At 52.9% G+C, this 21,743-nt stretch overlaps 3 protein-coding genes and 1 pseudogene across 3 annotated transcripts; 1 reads left to right on the forward strand and 3 right to left on the reverse strand.

The window, feature by feature from the left end:
- Positions 1-140: 140 nt before the first annotated feature.
- On the reverse strand, positions 141-931 carry LOC102268919 (hemoglobin subunit alpha-1). Its single transcript, XM_005886847.2, has 3 exons — positions 776-931; positions 470-674; positions 141-365 (listed from the first exon to the last, which is right to left on the reverse strand). Exons 1-3 carry the CDS (start codon positions 868-870, stop codon positions 237-239), a joined length of 429 nt encoding a protein of 142 aa, XP_005886909.1. The 5' UTR covers positions 871-931; the 3' UTR covers positions 141-236.
- A 1,413-nt stretch (positions 932-2,344) lies between these two features.
- HBM (hemoglobin subunit mu) lies at positions 2,345-3,111 on the reverse strand. The gene is made up of 3 exons (XM_005886848.2): positions 3,011-3,111; positions 2,651-2,855; positions 2,345-2,538 (listed from the first exon to the last, which is right to left on the reverse strand). Exons 1-3 carry the CDS (start codon positions 3,100-3,102, stop codon positions 2,410-2,412), a joined length of 426 nt encoding a protein of 141 aa, XP_005886910.1. The 5' UTR covers positions 3,103-3,111; the 3' UTR covers positions 2,345-2,409.
- A 9,246-nt stretch (positions 3,112-12,357) lies between these two features.
- On the forward strand, positions 12,358-12,872 carry LOC102283630 (sorting nexin-12-like; annotated as a pseudogene).
- A 4,507-nt stretch (positions 12,873-17,379) lies between these two features.
- HBZ (hemoglobin subunit zeta) lies at positions 17,380-18,924 on the reverse strand. The gene is made up of 3 exons (XM_070362409.1): positions 18,830-18,924; positions 18,190-18,394; positions 17,380-18,007 (listed from the first exon to the last, which is right to left on the reverse strand). The coding sequence occupies exons 1-3, from the start codon at positions 18,922-18,924 to the stop codon at positions 17,879-17,881; spliced, it is 429 nt and encodes a 142-aa protein (XP_070218510.1). The 3' UTR covers positions 17,380-17,878.
- Between the last annotated feature and the right edge of the window lie 2,819 nt (positions 18,925-21,743).

Genomic DNA, 21,743 nt, shown 5'->3' on the forward strand with positions numbered 1-21,743 from the left:
CAGGAGGGGAACTTGGTTCAGCAGATTCTGGGACCCTCAGCGTTAGCTCCCCGCCCTCCTCCACCCTCCCACTCTTAGGGACTGAGAACCACGCCCACCCCGGCCGGTTCGCGGACACAGAGACCCGAGGCTACAGACACTGCAGCCCACTCAGACTTTATTCAAAGATCAGGAGGTGAGAGTGCGCAGAGCGCAAGGGGGCTCCAGGCCAGGGTAGGGGTCGCCGAGGCTCCAGCTTAACGGTATTTGGAGGTCAGCACGGTGCTCACGTTGGCCAAGAACTTGTCCAGGGAGGCGTGGACCGCGGGGGTGAAATCACTGGGGAGGTGGGAGGCCAGGGTCACCAGCAGGGAGTGGCTCAGAAGCTGCCGAGAGAGGGGACGTCAGGGGGGCGGGGGCTGGGTGGGGGCGCCGCCGCATTCTCTGCCCCGCTAGCCCAGATCTGTCCCGGCCCGGCCCGCGAGCTCACCTTGAAGTTGACCGGGTCCACACGCAGCTTGTGAGCGTGCAGGTCACTCAGTTCAGACAGGGCACCGGGCAGGTCGTCCAGGTGTTCCACCGCTTTGGTCAGCGCGGCGGCCACCTTCGCGCCGTGGCCCTTGACCTGCGCGGAGCCTTGGCTCAGGTCGAAGTGGGGGAAGTAGGTCTTGGTGGTGGGGAAGCTCAGGAACATCCTGGGTGAAGAGGCGGGAAAGCCGGGCTTAGGCCGAGCGGCCCGGGACAAGGACGCGCCCGGCGTGCGGCCCGGTCCCCTCGGGGCAAGTGCGGTGCTCACCTCTCCAGGGCCTCTGCGCCATACTCTGCAGCGTGGCCGCCAACCTTGCCCCAGGCGGCCTTGACATTGCCCTTGTCGGCGGCAGACAGCACCATGGTGGGTTCTCTCAGAGTCTGGGTCTGGACCAGAAGAGTGCGGGGCTGCGAGTACGCGAGCTTTTATGCTCCGGGCGCCAGGGGCACGCCCGCCCGCGCTGCGCTCATTGGCTGGCGCGAGGCCAGAAGGTGCTGGCCTGGAAAGATGGGTCTGGAGAGTGTGTGGGGTGTCGGGGTCCCAAGGTGGCCCCTGCCCTGTCCCGCTTTGGCTGCAATCCAGCTATTTATGGTACCTTCTACCCTGGTTCTGTGGGTTGAACAGCTCACGCACTTTTCTGAGCCACCCAAACCCCCTGGAACCGAGTTTGTACCCACGCTGGGGTAGCATGGAGGTTTCCGTTTGCCAGTCTGGGAGAGGAACACAATCTTTTCCGAAGTGAAGCAAGCTGCTTTCGCACTAAAGGGCAGAGACCGAGGGGGGTTCTGCCCAGTCTGGGTGAGGGGTTAGTGTCCAGCATCCCCCTTCAAACTTGGTCACTGAGTGTCCAGCCCTGCACATACCTGAGACTGTCATCCAGGGAACCATCCTCATTCAGAGTTTGGAGAGCTTGGAGGGTTGGGCTCTTGTCTTTGCAAAGGCTCTGGACTGATCGCTAAGATCCGTGCCCCAGTGCTGCCGAGGAGAGATTGACAGTGTGTGTGTCTGTCTGTCTGTGTATAAGATGGGGCGCTATGGCCCAGCGGCTGCAGAGACTGAGCCAGAGTGCTGGAGCTGGGGTGGGGGTTGGGTAGACTCGGGCCTGCCTGACAACCAGCCTTCCTTAGGATTATTATTTCAAAAATCACTTCAAAGACCCAGCGAAGTTAGGGATTTTTTGGTCGGGTGCATAAGGCTCAGATTGCTTAGGGACATGCATAGTGTCACACAGTGTGTCTATGTGGACTAGGAATGTGTCGACATACCCCACTGTCTGCCCCAGGAGATTCAGAGGAAGGGACTAATTCTGACGAGGGCCAGGCACTGAGACTGAGACTGGAGTTGGAAGAAATGGAGGAGGAACAGAGGTGAGGTCCAGGGATCCCTGGACCAAGTCTGTTTGACCTCAGGCCAGAAACTTGGTTGAGGGTCTCTGGTGCCCGCTACTGTGTGTTAAAGAGGGGAAGATTGACACTTGCAGTTCCTGAGGGAGCTAGCAATGGAGATGAGAGTGAATGAGGACGTGCTTAGCCAACCGTCTGGCAGCCGCGATGCCGAAAGGGAGTACTCCATGGGCCCACCACATGACGCTGCCCCAGGAGGGCAACTGTCTCAGGGTGCCAGGCGCGTTCCAGACCCAGGACTGTCAGCCCTGGAAATGTCCTCATTCAGGCTGTGTTGAGTGCCAGAGGCCCTGCTCCTAGGCCCCTGGTTCCACTGTCAGCAAAGATTCGGTGTTGCACCCTACGGTTCCTGGAGTCTCCCCTCAGGACCCGGAGGTTCTCCGACCGGCGACTTCGACGCCAGTCCGTCTGCTCCCCAAAGAACACACGTGCGCAGGTTCCAGCCTACTGAGGCCTGTTTATTGAATTTCGCAGACCTAGACCCGCGGGGCACGGAACTCAGCGGTACTTCTCCGTCAGCACCACGGCCACGCCCGTCAGGAACTTATCCCACGCCGCCTGCATCTCCACCGTGAACTCGCCCTGCAGGTGGGAGGCCAGCACCACCTGGAAACACTGGATCACCAGCTGCCGGAGAAGAGGCCGGTGAGAAGGGCCCTGTCCTCGCCGGTGCCTCCCCGAACGCCTCCCCTCCCGCCTAGGCTGCGCCGCGAGCCCTGCTGCGCCCCGGGTGGCTCACTGGGAAGTTGGTGGGGTCCACGCGCAGCACTTGTGCGTGCAGGTCGGCAAGCGGGCTCAGGACTGCGCGCAGGTTGTCCATGTACTGCACGGCCACGCCCACCGCCTGGAGCATGCGTTGACCGTGGCTCAGCAGCTGCACCTCGTCTGGGTGGTCACCCAGATGTCTGAAGTAGACCTTGGTGCTAGGGTACACAGTGAAGAGCCTGCGGGAGCAGGGATGTGGGGAGGACGGTCCCTCCAGCGTCTGCGCTGCGCAGACCCCGGGAAAACCCGCTCAGACTCGCCACCAACCCGGGACTCAGTCCCAGTACCCTGGTCTCCTCCTCCCAGCGATTCTGGAAACCCCGCCCCAACCCACCTGCGCAGCAGCTCCGCCCCGAAGGGCGCCTCGTGTCCGGCTATCAGGTCCCAGACCTGTGTTATGTGGGCGCGCTCTTGGGCGCTGAGCATGACGCTGGCGTGGCGTGCTTTAGGGGCCGCGCCAGCCGCCCCGGCCTCCTTATAGCGGCCCCCTCGTGGCGCCCCGCCCGCCCTTATCTTCAGGAGCGCGGCGAGAACCTGGCGACCCAGGTCGCCAAGCCAGGTTCTCCTCACCGCGGAGAAACTAAATCACGCCGTGTGTGGGTGCCTTTGCTGCAGACTTTAAATGGGTCTGCAATTATTCCCCTGAAGGCAAAGTTACTGCTCCGCCAGACAGAGCCAATGGAGGGACAGGGAGAAAGCGCATGGGGCAGGGAGCCCCCTTAATCCGAGGGGCCAGGAGGTTTCAAGGGTCCTCGCAGCGGTGAGCTGGGATGACAAACTCTGAGGGAAGTACTCTGAGTCCCGACGCGTACCCACCGCGCCGAGTGAAGCCACAGACTGGGTGACATGGGGTGGGACAGAGGTCCCAGTGCAGGTCTGACCCGAGAACGCGGCGTGGACGGTCCTGGGCTGCCCTGCTCCCTTCGGTAGCGACTCTGGGCTCTGCAGGCCAAGGACCGCTCCAAAGCGCCCCTTGGAGTCACTCCAGGCCGGGGGGTGACACCGTGTTGGGCTGCGTTCCTGCGAAGTCCCCATTCTCTCCCGTCACTCTCCCTTCTCCCCCAATACTGAGAACGCACGACCAGGCTCCTTCCATCCTCATCCATTTATTGGGGGTCCCTATGAAACACTAATAGGGTGCAGGGGAAGAAGAGGGCTCGAAGCCTGTTCTAGGGGTCCTGCGACGGCCTCAGCGGTACTTCTCCGTCAGGACGCCGGACACGATCGACAGGAACTTGTCCCAGGCGGCGTGCGCGTCGGCCGTGAAGTCGGCGGGGAAGTGCGAGGCCAACGTGACCAGCAGGCAATGGGACAGGAACTGGGGCGGGAGGGAGAGCGGTCAGCGCTGGCGGCCCGGACGAAGCTCCGCCTCCGCGACCTCGCCCCGCCCTCCGGGACCCCGGCCCAGGGAGCAGCCCCGCCCCCGAGGCCTCGCCCCGCCCCGAAACCCCGCCCACCGAGACCTCCTCCAGCCCCCGGGGCCCCGGCCCAAAACCCGCGCCGGGGGCTCCGCACCCACCTTGAAGTTGACCGGGTCCACGCGCAGCACGTAGGCGTGCAGCTCGCTCAGCTTGGACAACGCGCTCGTCACGTTGTCAATGCTCTTGACCGCGTCGCCCACGGCGGCCACCACCCTGGAGCCGTGCGCGCGCAGCTGCGCGGAGCCCGTGTGCAGGTCGAAGTGCGGGAAGTAGGTCTTGGCTTGCGGGTAGCAGGAGAAGAGCCTGCGGGCCGCAGGAGAAGAGCCGGCGGGCGGGCGGGCGAGTTAGTGACCGCTCTGGGTGACTCTTGCGGTAGTCGCTGCTCAGTACTGCCCGGCCACCTCACCCTGACCGCCCGTCTCCAAGTCATTCCTTCCTTCCCTCCCTCCCTCCCTCCGTCCACGTGATTGTGGGGACCTGGGTGCTGGGCCCCGAGAGACACAGGTGACCCTCAGACCGCCCCCATCACCTCCTCCTCCTGCCTCTGACCCCCGAGACGCTCCTCACCTGCTCATGCTCACTGACCATCCTCGGTGACACTCCTCACTGACCCATCCTCACTGACCCTCTTCACTCTGCGCTCCTCACTCACTCTTCTCACTCACTCTCCTCACTCTCCCCTCCTCACTCACCCTCCTCAGTCACCCCTCCTCACTGACCCCTGTTCTCACTGAACTCTGACCTCACTGACCCACAAGGTCCCCTCCAGGCTCCACCCCAGCACACCTGGTGCTCACCTCTCCAGGGTCTTGGTGCCAATGACGTCCACCTGTGTGGAGATCTTGCTCCACAGGGACACGATGATGGTCCTCTCAGTCCTGGTCAGAGAGATGGTGGCGGCTGAGCGGGAGCTTGACTTACTGAAAACTGGTGTTGGTGATGCTCAGCCCCCAGGGTCCCCTTATATATGTGGAACCAGGATTGGGGCCAGGGTCATCACTGGGAGAAGGGAGAGGGCAATGCGGTGGGTTTCTTATCATTTCCAGTGACAGCGGGTGGTCAGGGCCTGGTGGGCTTGATGGCTGAGGGGCTATCACTTTGGCTGCCCCTGCAGAGCCACAGCCAGAGCAGGTAACAGGGAGATAAGGGCCCTGGCCTGGCGAAGGGTCCGTGTGTCCACCCAGCCCAGGGCCCAGCCTCCATAATGATTGTCCCTGACCTGCCTGTCCCTCTGAGGGAAGGATGACCTGGGGTGCGTCTCTCCCAGAAGCGTTCTGTGTTCTTATTTTAAGTTTCTGCGGCTCCACCTGATGAGAAAAGTGAAGCCAGGTGTCACAAGGAGGGAGTAACAGTCTTGGCTTCTGGCCCTCTCCAGCCTTGGCTGTAGATCCCTCCTCACCCGGCTGAGGCTCCTTCTGAGGTCTCCTCCACCCACAGGCCCCCAGATGCCTGGTGGGGGCCTCTGCCAGCTGGCACCCAGGGGAGGGGCTGGCCCTTCACACAGTGCCTGGGGCCCAGAAACCCACGGTTTTCCCTCCTGGGTTTCCATCCCAGCTGGTGCCTTCACCTGCTTTACCCTCTTAGCTTATCCCCTCCTCCCCAAGGCAACCATTTCTATGTGCTTCATGGGTTCCTTGTTCTCGCAAAGAGTACAGCGAGAACTATATATATATATATATATATATATATATATATATATGTATATATATATAAATAAATTTAACAGATTGTAGCTTGATTAAAAATTTTTAATTCTTATAAACATTTCCTTATAGGCACATCTCTTTTGAAAGATAGGATTTTTTTTAATAAGAAGGGGAAGAAACTGGATATACCACAATTAATTTGGGCTTCCCTCATAGCTCAGCTGGTAAAGAATCCACCTGCAGTGCAGGAGACCCTGATTCGATTCCTGGGTCAGGAAGATCTTCTGGAGAAGGGGTAGGTTACCCACTCCAGTATTCTTGGGCTTCCCTGGTGGCTCAGATGGTAAAGAATTCACCTACAAAGCGGGAGACTCAGGTTTGATCTCTGGGTTGGGAAGATCCCCTGGAGGAGGGCATAACAACCCACTCCAGTATTCTTGCCTGGAGAATCTCCATGGACAGAGGAACCTCTCAAGCTAAAGTCCATGGGGTCACAAAGAGTTGGACATGACTGAGCGACTAAGCACAGCATAACACATGTTTGATTTACAATGTTCTGTTAATTTCTGCTGCACAGCAAGGTGACTCAGTTATACACACATATACATTCTTTTTTATATTCTTTTTCATTAGAATTTATCCCAAGGGATTGAATATAGTTCCCTGTGCTATATAGCAGGACTTGTTGTTTATCCATTCTATATGTAATAGCTTGTATCTACCAGTCCCTCCTTCCCTCTTTCTTCCTCCCATTTGACAACCACAAGTCTATGCTCTGTTTATAAGTCTGTTTCATTTTCCAGGATAGGTTTGTTTGTGGCATATTTTAGAATCCATATAGAAGTGATATCATATGCTATTTGTCTTTCTGTCTGACTTACTTCACTTAGTATTGTAATCTCTAGTTGCATCTTCTGCTGCTGCTAAGTCGCTTCAGTTGTGTCCAACTCTGTGCGACCCCATAGACAGCAGCCCACCAGGCTCCCCCGTCCCTGGGATTCTCCAGGCAAGAACACTGGAGTGGGTTGCCATTTCCTTCTCCAATGCATGAAAGTGAAAAGTGAAAGGGAAGTCGTTCAGTTGCTTCAAATGGCTTTATTTTGTTCTTTTCATGGCTGAGCAGTATTCCATTGTATGTATATACCACATTTTCTTGATCCATTCCTCTGTCAATGGACATTTAGGCCCTTTCCACGTCTTGGCTATTGTGAATAATGCTGCTTTGACATAGGAGTGCATGTATCTTTCTGAATTATAGTTTTGTCTGGATATCTGCCCAGGAATGGGATTGCTGTATCATATGGTAATCCATGTTTAGCTTTCTGAGGAGCCTGCGTACTGTTTCCCATCGTGGCTGCACCAACTTGCATTCCCACCAGCAGTGAGGGAGAGTTCTCTTTTCTCTACTCTCTTCAGCATTTATTTGTAGACTTTTAAATTTTGGCCATTCTGACCGGCGTGCGGTGGTAGCTTGTTGTAGTATATATGGATATATTTCTATTTGACTGTGCCAGGTCTTAGTTGCAGCACATGGGATCTTTAGCTGTGGCATGTGGGATCTAGTCCTCTGACAAGGGATCACACCTGGGCCCCCTGCATTGGGAGCATGTTGTCTTAGCCACTGGACCACCAGGGAAGCCCCCAGTATTATTTAAATAGAAGGAAGGGGTGGATAGCAGGCAGCAAACTGGTAAAACAACTGTCCCCAGGTGATGGGGTCTGCAGGAGTTCTAGCTTGCTCGGTTTTGCATGTTTTCATGGGGCTTCCTCCTGAGCACAGGCTCCTGGAACCACCACGTGCCATGAGGTGGAGCTGAGCTGTGGGCGGCCTGGCACCATGCCCCGGTCTCTGTGTCTGAGCCGGGGGTTCCATAGCCCAGGCCTTGGTCCTCTGGAGTGTTACTCCGCTCATGTGTCCCCCCAGCCCTCTGTCCACTGCCGCAGAGGAAGCAGCAGGGGTGCTTGGAGAAGGGGCTGACCCCCTTCAACACCCCATCCACGGCACTGTCCCAAGGGAGCCCATGTTCACGTGCTGGCCAGTTTCAACTCTTGATTGTTGGTGGTATTAATAATGTGTGTAGGGACACCTGGTTTTATTACCTGGGGTGGATGAGCATTTTCCTACATGACAATTAGAATCTGTTTATTCCTTTTCAGTGTTCAAATGGGTTCAGGGTGTATTTTTGTAACTTGTTTTTTTTTTTTTGACACACATATGATCAGTCTCCAGACACACATGCACTGTCCTCACACACTCAGGGTCTTCTGTCTGCATTTTCTTTAACACATGTTTTCTGTATGTATTTCAATTAATATTTTAAGATTTTGCACATTATGCATATTATTTGTCACAGCAGCCCTGGAAAAAGCCCAGCTTGAAAAGCGAAAGCTCCCTTCTGTCCGCCTCTCCTGCGCAGGTGACCTTTCTTTATCCATTTCCTGGGAGTGAGCTACCAGTGGAGTGACAACCCCGCGACGCCGCGGACGGCGCATGCGCAGGGCCGCTCCCCGCCCGCTCCGGGGGCCCCGCCAGCATCGTGTCCTCAGAGGCTCCCTAACAGTCAGGATTCCTGTTCCTACCAACACCACAGAGGAAGAACACAGACTCCTGGGTCACCACTCACCCTTGTGTATTTCTTTGTTTAGCTGACTTCCCTGAAGTGCCTCCAGCGTATTGATGCTTTTCTCTTCACTGTTAGTCCCTCGGTCCAGCAAGAGTGTGCCCAGCACAGCTGGCCCTAAGGGTGAACTTGAACCAACTGTCTGGGAAGCTCACTCTGAAGCTTAGACTTCAGTCCCAAGCTCAGCCACCTGAGCCTCCCCGTGAGCACCCTTCGAAGCCCCATGCGGTGGCGGTCACTGTGAGGTCAAGTTCAGCAGAAACCATTTCCTTTCGGGTCCAGGACCGGGATCACTGGGGACAGGGGTGACGTTTGGGCTCCAGGCTGGAGAGAGCAGGGACCACAGGAGACTGCCAGCCCCTCATCTTGGGAATTCCCCAGCAGGGGGGTCTCCAGCCAGAATGGAGGGTGCCAGGTGTAAGCAGGGGTTCGGTGGACCTGTGTGGGCGGGGGAGGTAACGGGGGGGAGGAGCGGGCAAAGTAAGTCAGGCTGTGTTAGAACCTGGCTGCAGGACCCCAGCCCGGAACTGCCACCTTCAGCCCCCAGAAACTCGGGCCGGGGCAGGGGCCTGCAGGCCGGAAGGCTGGGCTGAATCGAGGGAGGGCCTGACGGCAGGAGGGAAGAGCCCCTCCTTCTGGGCTGGGGCCGTGGCTGACTGCTCCTTTTCTTAGCATTTGTCAGGTGGTTCACAGACGCGCTTCGCCCCACTGTTTTCTTGCCTTTCTTTCTTCTCCTGGGTAGTCTGTGTCCTGACCCCACAAACTTGTGCCTAGGGAGTTGATTTTAATGGAGGGGGTGAGGGCCCTGGCTCCGTCCCCATCCTAACCCCCCTCCGTCTGCCCTTAGTCCACCTGGCGGCACTGACCTCCACCTGTGCTCTGGAGACACCCCCACCCCCCGCCCAGGCTCACATCCCCTCCCCTGCCTCCCATCCCTCCTGGAGATAGCTGCTCCATCCTTCCTTCCTGAGGTTCAGACCAGCGATCCCAGGCCTGTCCAACCCTCATTTCTCACCCCTGAGCCCTGCTGTGGCTACTGACCCTCCATGAGGGAAGGCTCCCTGCCCCCAGCTCTGCCTCCCTCCTCTGTCCTCCTCCAGGCCCCGAGCTGCCTCCTTCTAGCCTGCTCCGTCCTCTCCAGGCCTCCTTCCGGGAAGGTCCTCCTTCAGATGTCACCATATTACTAGGCCCACACTGACCACCCCATTTAAAATTGCAACTCCCTCACCTGGCCTGTCCAGTCTTCAACTTGCTACACTTTTCTTTTTTCCAAGAAAAACACATGTTTATTACCCACTAGAATGTAAGCTCAGAAAAGGAGGGAATTTTGTTTTGGTTTTGTTTGCTGGTCTGTGAAGCCTCCTGGACAGTCAGGAGCCCAGAGCTGGCTCCCCGTAAAGAACTGTCTAGTGACCCACGGGTCTTTGTGCCTCAGCACCATGCGTGCACTGACCACCATCTCCCTGACGGTGAATGCCCCTGCCTGCACTGCCTCCTGGGTGAGCTGAATGCCCCTGCCTGCCCTGCCTCCCGAGTGAGTGAATGCCCCTGCCTGCCCTGCCTCCCGGGTGAGCTGAGCTCGGGGCTGGGGGTCAAGGATGGCTGGCCGGGGCCTGCCCGAAGGTGGACAAGGGTGCTGGCTCCTGTCCCCACAGAACAGCAGGCCTACCAGCGCAAACGGTGCTGGTTCTTCGGAACGTGAAGGGTTCCCAGGGTCTCCTGGCCCCATGGGGAAGCTGAGGCTTAGACAGCGGGGAGGCAGCTGTGGTCACAAACTCCACTGGGGCTGAGGCCCGGGCCTCAGGGGAGAGACTCCTCACACTCAGGCCGCTCCCCTCCAGGGGAGGGGAGGCCCGAGACCCAGCTCCTTGGAGCTCCAGGGCAGTGAGGTGCGTGGGTCCACATCCCACAGCCACGATTTGGGCAGCAGTCCCTCTGGTCAGAGTCCTCCCTGGAGGAAGGGAAGGAGGCATCTCCCTTAAGAGAGGTTCTGCAGCCCTGACCAGACCCTAAAGGCAGGCGAGCAGCAGGGGCTGCCTTGGGCAAGATTGTGAAGGCCCAGAAGCTCCATGTATTCCTCGTGGGTGATGTATGACCTTCTAACCAGTGCCAGACCACTGCTAACTGCTGGGTGCTCAGCCCAGGGCAAGAAGACACTCCTGCTGGGGAAGGTGTGCAGAACAGGATGAGGGCAGCAGGTAAACATGCCGTGAGAAGGAGGAAGGCCACCCCGGACATCTGGGTTTTCTCCACGACGCTTGTGCACTCCTCTGGAACATGACATCAGGACTTGGCCACTGGAACTGCCATGCTCCAGGCAGAAAAGCACTGTCCAAATAGAGAAAACAGGGACCACTCCCACCAAGGGAACATCCCGGCAGCCCCCGTCCTGGCTGATGAGCGGCTGCTGCTTCACTGTCAGTCACAGCATTGCTTATCTTCTAGATGAGACTCACTGAGGCACTGGATTGTAGGATGACTCCCACTTCCCGGTTCAGTCCAGAGCTAGCCTGCTTCCTTGAGCCCAGGCTCAGTTCTCTGACTCAGATACAGGGCTCCCCACGGCAGTGGTCTTCTCTGTGGCTGTGAGTTAACAGACCCAACTCTGTTTGGCCATGGCTGTGTTCCAGCTGGTCTCTGGCTGGAGAGAGACAGATGGCATTGCCATCAGAAAGGAGAGAGCAGGGAAGTGCTGTTCGTGGAGCTCAGAGGGGTCATACTTTTAGATAAGTCAACAGGGAAGATGGTGCTGAGATGGGGATTTCTGAATGAGTATTTGAAGGAGCTGGGAGAATCAACCACAAGATGTTTGGGGAAGAGTGAGTGGCGCCAGGTGCAAGGGCCCTGAGAGGGCCCAGGCCTCCGTCATCGTCTGGGAGACAAAAAGGAGGCCAGCGCAGGGTGGAGTGACAGGCGGGGAGCGCGCTGAGGTCAGGTCTAGCACATCACGAACAGCGTGCTGAGCCGCTGCGGTCCCCCACCTGGACCAATCATCGCTAACATTTGTGTTGTCAGTGTATATGGGGATGTGTCTCAATGTGTTTTATTTTTCTTCTAAACACTGGGGTCACGTGTGATGACATCATGTCTCTGTGTAAACTTGAGCACAGATCTCCTAGAATAAGGAGATCCTTCTATGTAAATGGGCTTCCCTGGTGGCTCAGAGGTTAAAGCGTCTGCCTGGAATGCGGGAGGCCCGGGTTCTATCCCTGGGTTGGGAAGATCCCCTGGAGAAGGAAAATGGCAACCCACTCCAATACTTTTGCCTGGAGAATCCCACGGAGGGAGGAGCCTGGTAGGCTACAGTCCATGGGGTCTCAAAGAGTCGGACACGACTGAGCGACTTCACTTTCTTTCACTTTCTATATAAATAACCACAAGCCTATCCTCAATCTAAGTGAACTTCCCTTTGCACTGAAATTCCCTGTTCATCCCCCACATTTGTTCAGTTTGTTCAGGTTGGGATCTGATCCAGGTTCTTATGTAGCTTTCAGTTGCCTATTCATTTTTTTCTTCCAGAAGCTCTCCACCCCATACCCACTGTTCCTTATCAATGACTGCAGAACAGTTCAGGCCTACTGACTTGTAGAATATTTATTTCATTTTGGGGTTGCTCTGATAGGTTCCCTGCAGTGTTATTTAGCTGGTTCCTTTGTCCATGTGTTTCCTGTACCCTGGAAGTCAAATCAAAAGACTTGATTAGGTCAGGTTAAAAGCTATTGACAGTGAAAGGGCAACTCACAGAATGGGAGAAAATATTTGCAAACCACATATCTGATAAAGAACTATATCCAGAAGGTAGAAATAACTCTTACAACTCAACAACAATAAGAAACAACCCAATGAAAAATGGACAAGGGGCTTGAATAGTCTTTATCAAAAAAAAAAAAAAAAAAAATAACACATGAAAAGATGCTCAACTTCGTGACTTGTTTGTGAAATGCAAATCAAAACCACAATGAAGCCCCCGGTCCAGGTCTCTCCTTTGGAAAGATGTCAGACCTGGCAGTAGCTGACACCTGGAGCCTTAACTTGAATCTGCAGGAACTGACCAACGCTTATAGGCTGCCAAGTAACTTTCTGGATATCAACATCTTTAATCCACAGACGGTAGGCGTGGGCTGTGCTTGCTTCACCCACCTACGAGATTTGCATGTGAACAAAACTACCTGTTTTCAAACTGAAGGAGTCCTGTGTATGACGGTGCTGCAGTAACTTTGAGTGACTAGAAAATGAGCTGGAGCAAGAGAGAACGATTGGATTAATAGTCCCACCACTGCACGGGAAAGTCTTGAAATGGCAGCTCCCTTTTCGAGGAAATGAAAGGGTCTTTGAGGAGTCCTTTATTGGAGAAAAGAGGTAGGGCCTCAAACAGTTTATTAGCAGAATTGCTAATAAACTGGATGGATGCTGGGCATCCACCAGCTCAGAATGAACGCTGCCTACACATGTTCCTGCAGGAGGAGGCAACTGACAGGAACTGCGTCCCCAGGAAGGTGTGCCCATAGGAGCCCTTCTCACCACTTGCCCTCTACTTTCCTGCTGAAATGACACTGGTTGTTACACTAAGCCTCTCTCTCTTTGATCTGAAGCTGGCTGTCCCTGCCCTGGCCTGATAGACAGTCTGGCATTGTGTTCCTTGGCACCTGACTGTACCTTGGAGGCTCTGCTAGGATCCTCTTCTCTGAGGAGAGGTGAGAACCACAGGCAGATGCCCTTTGTGTTGGGTTGAGGTCGGTGGGGATTGGACTAGAAGGCAAATTCTTGGGCATTTCACATGCCGGAGGCTAACCTTGGTGGGGGGGTGGCGTGTGCTGGTGGGGCACTTGTATACTTACTGAGGCTGCAAGTCCAGGGGATTTTCTTAGTCTTGAGTTTAGCCAGGAACACAAAGCAGGGAAAGACCCTGACTTTCCTACTTGCATGAACTTTTTCCTTTCGGAAAGGTGGCAGAGACGTCTAAGTTTTTATTTTCTCCAGGCCCATTCCCAATTTTCTCAAGAGTTTCCCTTGTTGTACTTTAAACAAAGAGAGACCTTGTTGCTCTTCATGGCAGTAATTCTGAGGTCTAAGCTGTCTGTCGTGTGGAGTGAGGTGTGTGGGTTTTCTGGGCCCGTCATCATGGCTGCTTCAGAGTCAGGAGAAAGCCGTGGGGTAGTAGGGGGATCCTGTTGCCTAGACCCCCTCCTTTGTGGCTCCCCAATCTAGCTGCTGGTCTTTGCTCACCAGTAGGTAAGGCAGTATGGGCTGGGCCAGCAGTTCTGCCTCCTCAAGCCCTTGCTACTTTATGGGTTAGTTTTGCAGGTTTGGTGGCTTGAGGGCTGGGGGAGACTCGCCATGGCCAGGTAACTTCCTGAAGGGTGGGAGTGGGTCATTTTATAGGTACCTCCCAGTGGTTAGAAAGGGCATCAGGATGTTGGAACCCCAACATCCTCCCCAGAAGCTAAGCTAGCAGCTGGTGTAGATTTCCCAAATCTTAGAGTCTGAAGCAACTTCTTGAGCATGGCAACTTTCCTGGGCTTCTGTCTGGAAGGTGGTGGTTTGTTTGCTGGGGCCCAATATCTATCCCAAGTGGTGTCAAAAGTGAGGGTTCTTTGCTTAGGCTCCCTGTCATGGGAGGACAGGAGTTCTTTATATAGGGTCTCAGGGAAAAGGATTACTGGTTCTGACAAGACCCTGATTGGAGAGATTAGGTTTGCGTTTAGAGTCCATCCAAATGTTGAAGTTCCCTGAGACGGATCAGCTCTCCAGTTCCGGGCAAGCCCCCGAGAGAAGCTTGCTCCCTTTCCCGCTTTTCCAGTGTTGGTGTTGTTGCTGCCTTTTTCATCTGTATCCTCTTTTACTGACTTTTTTAAGTTAAAAATTCCTTCTTTAATTATACACAAGTGCTGGGAGCCTGGCCCCATTTCTGCTGTGCATGTATCCTGACTTGGGGCTTTTATTCAGCAAAATATTCATTCTTCTGTCCGACAATGTCATACTCAACTCTTTTCATATTAAGACATTGAAGAAAAAAAAAAACCCACAATTCAGGGACTTCCCTAAATTGGTCCAGTGACTAAGACTCTGCACTCCCAGTTCAGGGGGCCCAGGTTTGATCTCTGATCAGGGAGCTAGATCCCACATGCTGCAACTAAGCAACCAAATAAATAAAATAGCAAATATTTTTTAAAAACCCCATAATGTCCACAAAAATATGAAGATCATGCAAAGATAGACTGAAGAGCCAGGCTGAAGAAGACTAAACGAGCAATTTGATGTTGACAAGTAAAGGCCATTCTTGGGAAGGACAGTGTGTGATGAGATCTGTGTTGATGGCTTTGGACTGGTGTTAATCTCCTGACTTTGGTGGCAGGTTAATCACCTGCCTATGCAGGTGCCCCAGCAGCTCAGATGGTAAAGAATCCGCCTGCAATTCAGGAGACCTGGGTTTGATGCTGGGGTCAGGAAGATTCCCTGGAGAAGGAAACAGCAACCCACTCCAGTATTCTGGCCTGGACAATTCCATGGACAGAGGAGCCTGGCAAGCTACAGTCCATGGGGTTGCAAAGAGTTGGACATGACTCAGCAACTTTCATTTCACAATCTCGTGATTTTGGTGGTAGTTCTCTGGCTGTGCAGGTAAGTGTTCTGGTTGACTTTAGGAAATCTACAGGTGTTTAGGGATGCTGAGAGTATTAAAGGGAGTCATGCCTGCATTCTACTCTCAAGCGACTCAGAAAGGAAGAGCAAGTGAAGGCAAGTTGTAAACTGGGGAATCTTGATGAATATTTGGAAGTTTTGTCTTCTTAGCATATTTTGTAGGTTTATTATGGCAGAAAGCGAAGAAGAACTAAAGAGCCTCTTGATGAAAGTGAAAGAGGAGAGTGAAAAAGTTGGCTTAAAGCTCAACATTCAGAAAACTAAGATCACGGCATCTGGTTCCATCACTTCATGGCAAATAGTAGGGGAAACAGTGAGACTTTATTTTGGGGCTCCAAAATCACTGCAGATGGGGACTGCAGCCCTGAAATTAAAAGATGCTTGCTCCTTGGAAGAAAAGCTACGACCAACCTAGACAGAATATTAAAAAGCAGAGACATTACTTTGCCAACAAAGGTCCATCTAGTCAAGGCTATGGTTTTTCCAGTAGTCATGTATGGATGTGCGAGTTGGACTATAAAGAAAGCTGAGCACCGAAGAATTGATGCTTTTGAACTGTGGTGTAGGAGAAGACTCTTGAGAGTCCCTTAGACTGCAAGGAGATCCAACCTGTCCATCCTAAAGGAAATCAGTCCTGAATATTCATTGGAAAGACTGATGTTGAAGCTGAAACTCTAATACTTTGGCCACCTGCTGTGAAGAACTGACTCATTTGAAAAGACCCTGATGCTGGGAAAGATTGAAGTTGGGCGGAGAAGGGGATGACAGAGGATGAGGCAGTTGGATGGCATCACTGACTCAATGGACATGAGTTTGAGTAAACTCTGGGAGTTGATGATGGACAGGGAGGCCTGGCATGCTGCAGTCCATGGTGTCACAAAGAATTGGACACGACTGAACAACTGAACTGAACTGACTGACTGAGATATAATTCCCATGCCATCCAATTCACCCACTTAAAACATAACAGTTCATTTTTAATACATTCACAGAATTGTGCAACTATTACAATTTTAGAGTATTTCCATCATCCCCTGAAGAAATCCCATACCCACTAGCAGTCACTCCTATTTCTCCATCTTTGTCTTATTTTTACAGTTGCTTTTTGACAGTTTGAAAATGTTTTAAAATATAAGATTACGAACTCACAGTATCTGTGTTGTAATAACAATAAGTTATTGGATATTAGAGATTCTTTGCACAGCCAGGGTACTATGTTCACAAGTCACTTGGAATAGTTCTTTTTTTCTGATCGTTAGATTCCTACATCCTCAACCAGTTTCATGTAACTTATATTCTTATTTTGATGGTTTTATTTTTTGCTCTTTTAAAATTTCGTTTTGATGATTTAACATGATTCAAGGTCAAGAGGGTGAAGAGAGTTAGGCTTGGAGGAGCATGCCTTCAACCCCATTCACGTTGCCATGTGTAATCATTTCCAGTTTATCTGTCCATAGTTGCTTTTTGCAAAAACACGCAAACACACACTAACAGATGAGCACCTGCAAGGGCACACAGAGGTCAATGAACCGCTCACATGCATGTGTGCCCACACATACTTGAATTTCCCCTCCTCACGGAAAAGAAATCATGCTATACATACACCAATCTACTTTTTCACTTCTTTTTCTTTTTAACTCTGTAAATCCTGGCTATCATGTCACAATCATTGTAAGAAATTGTCATTTTTTTTTCCGTTCCCAGTTCCTTGTGGTGTGGATGTTCATGGTTTGTTCTGTCGTTGAATCACTCTGGACTGTTTTCCAGACTATAGCAGACTCAGCTGCCCCAGTGGCTCTATACATCTGTGTTCTACTCCCAGCCACGTTGTGGGGGGCCGCCAGCAGAGTATGGTCAAAGTCTTGGCTTTTTGTTTATCAAGTAGGTGAGAAATGATCCCAGTGAAATTTTTAGTGTTACTTTGCATTTCTCTTGTTATGAGCAAGGTTGAACCTCTTTCCCTTTTCCGTGTCTGATCTGTATCCCCCACTAGACTGTCAGCTCCACCAGTCAAGAGCTTTGCTGGTTTAAGTGGTCGTATGCATGGCCTAGAAATATTCTTGGGCCTCTTGCTGCTGCTGCTGCTGCTAAGTCACCTCAGTCGTGTCGGACTCTGTGCGACCCCATAGAGGGCAGCCCACTAGGCTCCTCTGTCCCTGGGATTCTCCAGGCAAGAATACTTGAGTGGGTTGCCATTTCCCTCTCCAATGCATGAAAGTGAAAAGTGAAAGTGAAGTTGCTCAGTTGTGTCCAACTCTTAGCGACCCCATGGACTGGAGCCTACCAGGCTCCTCCATCCATGGGATTTTCCGGGCAAGAGTTCTGGAGTGGGGTGCCATTGCCTTCTCCGCTTGGGCCTCTTACGGGCTCATAAATGATTGCTTAATGGAGCAATGAATGGGTGGATGAATGAATGAATATATTCAGTACTCCTCTTACTGAAATCAGGCATAAACCAGGAAACAGTATAAATTCCAGAAGAAGAGAGTATACCATCAGAAGCCCCAGAGACAGCCAGAGGGGCCAGCTGGGTTCCAGCATTGCCTCCCACCCCATCCCCAAATAAAGGCCTAGAGGCGCCCTTTCTGCAGAAGAGAAAGTGCTCCCCCCAGGTTACAGGGAGCCGATCTGATCTCTGCCCTCAGACAGAGGGGGTCAGTGCAAGGAAGCCTGCAGGCCTCCCATGTAACCCAGGCAGGCCCTGCACCCTCCCTCCACCTCTGCCACCCCCACCCACAGTGGCCCAGTGACCACAGAGACAAAGTGGACGTTAATTCGTTTATTGGCCCGTCTCGGGGAAGGCGTGGGGTGGGGTGTGAGACTCCTTAGAGCATCTGGGGGCCCATTCCGTCCTGGGGGTCCTGCGGCGGCCTCAGCGGTACTTCTCCGTCAGGACGCCGGACACGATCGACAGGAACTTGTCCCAGGCGGCGTGCGTGTCGGCCGTGAAGTCGGCGGGGAAGTGCGAGGCCAACGTGACCAGCAGGCAGTGAGACAGGAACTGGGGCGGGAGGGAGAGCGGTCAGCGCTGGCGGCCCGGACGAAACTCCGCCTCCGCGACCTCGCCCCGCCCTCCGGGACCCAGGCCCAGGGAGCAGCCCCGCCCCGAGACCCCGCCCACCGAGACCTCCTCCAGCCCCGGGGCCCCGGCCCCGAAACCCGCGCCCGGGGCCCCGCGCCCACCTTGAAGTTGACCGGGTCCACGCGCAGCACGTAGGCGTGCAGCTCGCTCAGTTTGGATAGCGCGCTCGTCACGTTGTCAATGCTCTTGACCGCGTCGCCCACGGCGGCCACCACCCTGGAGCCGTGCGCGCGCAGCTGCGCGGAGCCCGTGTGCAGGTCGAAGTGCGGGAAGTAGGTCTTGGCCTGCGGGTAGCAGGAGAAGAGCCTGCGGGCCGCAGGAGAAGAGCCGGCGGGCGGGCGGGCGAGTTAGTGACCGCTCTGGGTGACTCTTGCTGTAGCCGCTGCTCAGTACTGCCCGGCCACCTCACCCTGACCGCCCGTCTCCAAGTCATTCCTTCCTTCCCTCCCTCGCTCCCTCCGTCCACGTGATTGTGGGGACCTGGGTGCTGGGCCCCGAGAGACACAGGTGACCCTCAGACCCCCCCATCACCTCCTCCTCCTGCCTCTGACCCCCGAGACGCTCCTCACCTGCTCATGCTCACTGACCCTCCTCACTGACTCTCCTCACTGACCCTCCTCACTGACCATCTTCAGTGACCCCCTCCTCAATGACCCCTCCTCAATGACCCCTCCTCACTCACCCTCCTCACTGACCTACACGGTCCCCTCCAGGCTCCATCCCAGCCCACCTGGTGCTCACCTCTCCAGGGTCTCGGTGCCAATGAGGTCCGCCTGTGTGGAGATCTTGCTCCACATGGACACGATGATGGTCCTCTCAGCTCTGGTCAGAGACATGGTGGCGGCTGAGCCGGAGCTGGGCGCGCTGAGAACTGGCGTCCTGGTGCTCAGTCCCCAGGGTCCGCTTATATACATGAAACCAGGGTGGGGGCCACTCTGTGGTCATTGATGGGGGAGGGGAGGGGGCCGTGGGTGTGGATCTCATATCAGATCCAGTGACCATGGGCGGTCAGGGCCTGGTGGGCTTGGTGGGGTGAGGGGCTATCACTCCGGCCACCCTTGCTGGGCCTGACCAGACTCCAGGGGAGATAGGGGCCCAGTCATCCCAGGAGGTCATCCTGCGTTTGCAGCCCAGCGCTGCACTTTCTTGTCCATTTCAGAATCCCAGAATGGGAGAAGCCAGAGGACTGCCCATATACCGTCCGGTTCCCGGCTGGCCCGTGCCCCTGCTGGCCCCATTACTGCTGGACTAGGCTGTGGCTGGACCCACATGACACCTCCCCCCTGCCCAATGCACACACTGGCTCTAGAATCCCTGGGTTTCCTCCAAGAAAACAATGCATGGTCTTGCCTGGTGGGCCCTGAAGAGGGAGGTACTGAATGGTTTCTGAAAAGCTGGGGAAGTGGCAAGTAAACAGAAGAGAATCCTTCTAATATCGTGTGATTTTAGGTTCTGCAGTGTTGCTCACCAAGTCATAACTTAAACAAAGTGAGGCAGATATGCCTTTCAATTTTATTTCAACCTACAATACAATTGATTTTTTTTATTATGCTGCTCTGTGAATTTTGACACGTGTATAGATTTGTGTAACCTCACCCACAATCAGGACACACAGCTCTATCACCCCCAAAACTCCCACTGGCTGCCCTTTTGCAGCCTCATCTTCCTCTATCCCCTAAACTGACACCACTGTACTTCTGTCTCTTTTAACAATGTCCTGTAAATGGAAATATACAGCTTGTCAACATACAGCATGTCATCTTTCAGGACTGGCTTCTTTCTAAGCATAATATTCTTGAGATACATGCATGTTATTGCCCGTATCAATAGTTGGTTTCCTTTTACTGCAGAACAGTACTCCGTGGTAGTAATGTTCATTCATTCTCCCACTCAAACATGTGGGTTTTTCCCAGTTTGGGGTTATTACAAGTAAAGCTGCTGTGAACATTCTTGTGTAGGTCTTTATGTAAACATGTATTTTTATTTCTCTGGGATAATACCATATCTAGGAGTAGGATTGTGCTAAGTGTATGTTTAACTTAGTAGGAAACTGCTAATCTGTTTTCCAGAGTGGCTTCACCATTTTGCATTCCACCCAGCAAAAGTCCTAGCTGCTCTGTGTCTTTGTCAACACTTCCACACGTTGGCTGTTGTGATGTTGTGGGGCCGTATGGCGCACTGGCTTCAGTCTGCATTTCCTTGACAGCCAGTGACGTGGAGCGTCTTCTCACACTCTTGTTTGCCATCCAGGTTTTCTCTTCGCTGAAATATCTCTCCTGGTATTTTGACCATTTTAAAATGGGGTTGTTTGTCTTCTTACTGTTGAATTTTGAGAGTTCTGTATGTATTCTGGATGCAATCATTTGTCAGATATGCACTTTGCAAATATTTCCTTCTAGTTTGTAGCTTGTCATTTCGTCCTCTTAATAGTATCATTTGCGGAGCCAGAGTTTTATTTTTTGATGAAGTCTAATTTATCAAGTTTTTCTTTTAGGATTCATGTTTTTAGAGTCATGCCTGAGAATTCTTTGCCTAATCCCAAGTCACAAAGCCTTTATCTAAGTGTTTTCATCTAAGACTTTCAGAGTATTTCAGAGTTTATGTTTTACACTTTGGTCTGTGATCTATTTTGAGATCATTTTTGTTTAAGGTATGAGGCTTAGGTCCTGGGTTGTTTGTATTTTCTCTTTACCTATGAGTGTCCAATTTATCCAGTACCATTTGTTGAAAACACTATACTTCCTCTATTGAACTGCCTTCTCTAACTTATTTGTAAATGATTAATTGCACATTAATTGCACATATTTCTGCACATCTATTTCTCTACTCTTTCTTTTATTCCACTGACCTATGTGTCTATCCTTCACCAAAATCACACAGGCTTTATTACTGTAGCTTTATGTCATATCTTAAACTTAGATAGTCTCCCAAGAATGAGAGAAAACATTTGCAAATCATATATCGGATCAGGGACTGATCCAAAATATAAAAAAATCTTACAAGTCAAGAAGAGACAGCTAACTGAAAACTGGGCAAAGTACTTTCATAGACATTCCTCTAAAGAAATCATAAAATGTCCAATAAACACGTGAAAAGGTGCTCAGCATCATTACTCATTAGGTAAGGTAAGGTAAGTCACTTCAGTCGTGTCCGACTCTGTGCGACCCCATAGACGGCAGCCCACCAGGCTCCGCCGTCCCTGGGATTCTCCAGGCAAGAACACTGGAGTGGGTTGCCATTTCCTTCTCCAATGCATGAAAGTGAAAAGTGAAAGTGAAGTCGCTCAGTCGTGTCCAATTCTTCGTGACCCCGTGGACTGCAGCCCACCAGGCTCCTCTGTCCATGGGATTTTCCAGGCAAGAGTACTAGAGTGGGGTGCCATTGCCTTCTCCGTACTCATTAGGGAAATGCAAATCAAAACCAAAAAAGATAGCACATCATACTCACTAAGATGGCTGGAATCAAAAACCCCAGCCTGAACTCTAATCCTAACCTTACCTACAGCGTATAGAATGGCTCTATTTAAAAGACAAAATGACGATTGTTGGTAAGGAGATGGAGAAATTAGAATCTTTAGACTGCTGATGGGAATGTAAAATGGTGCAGCCACTATGGAAGACAGCCTGGCAGTTCCTCAAAAGGTTAAACAGAGTTC

Source organism: Bos mutus, chromosome 25 (assembly GCF_027580195.1).
Source record: "Bos mutus isolate GX-2022 chromosome 25, NWIPB_WYAK_1.1, whole genome shotgun sequence".
In the NCBI taxonomy this organism is placed as follows: domain Eukaryota; kingdom Metazoa; phylum Chordata; class Mammalia; order Artiodactyla; family Bovidae; genus Bos; species Bos mutus.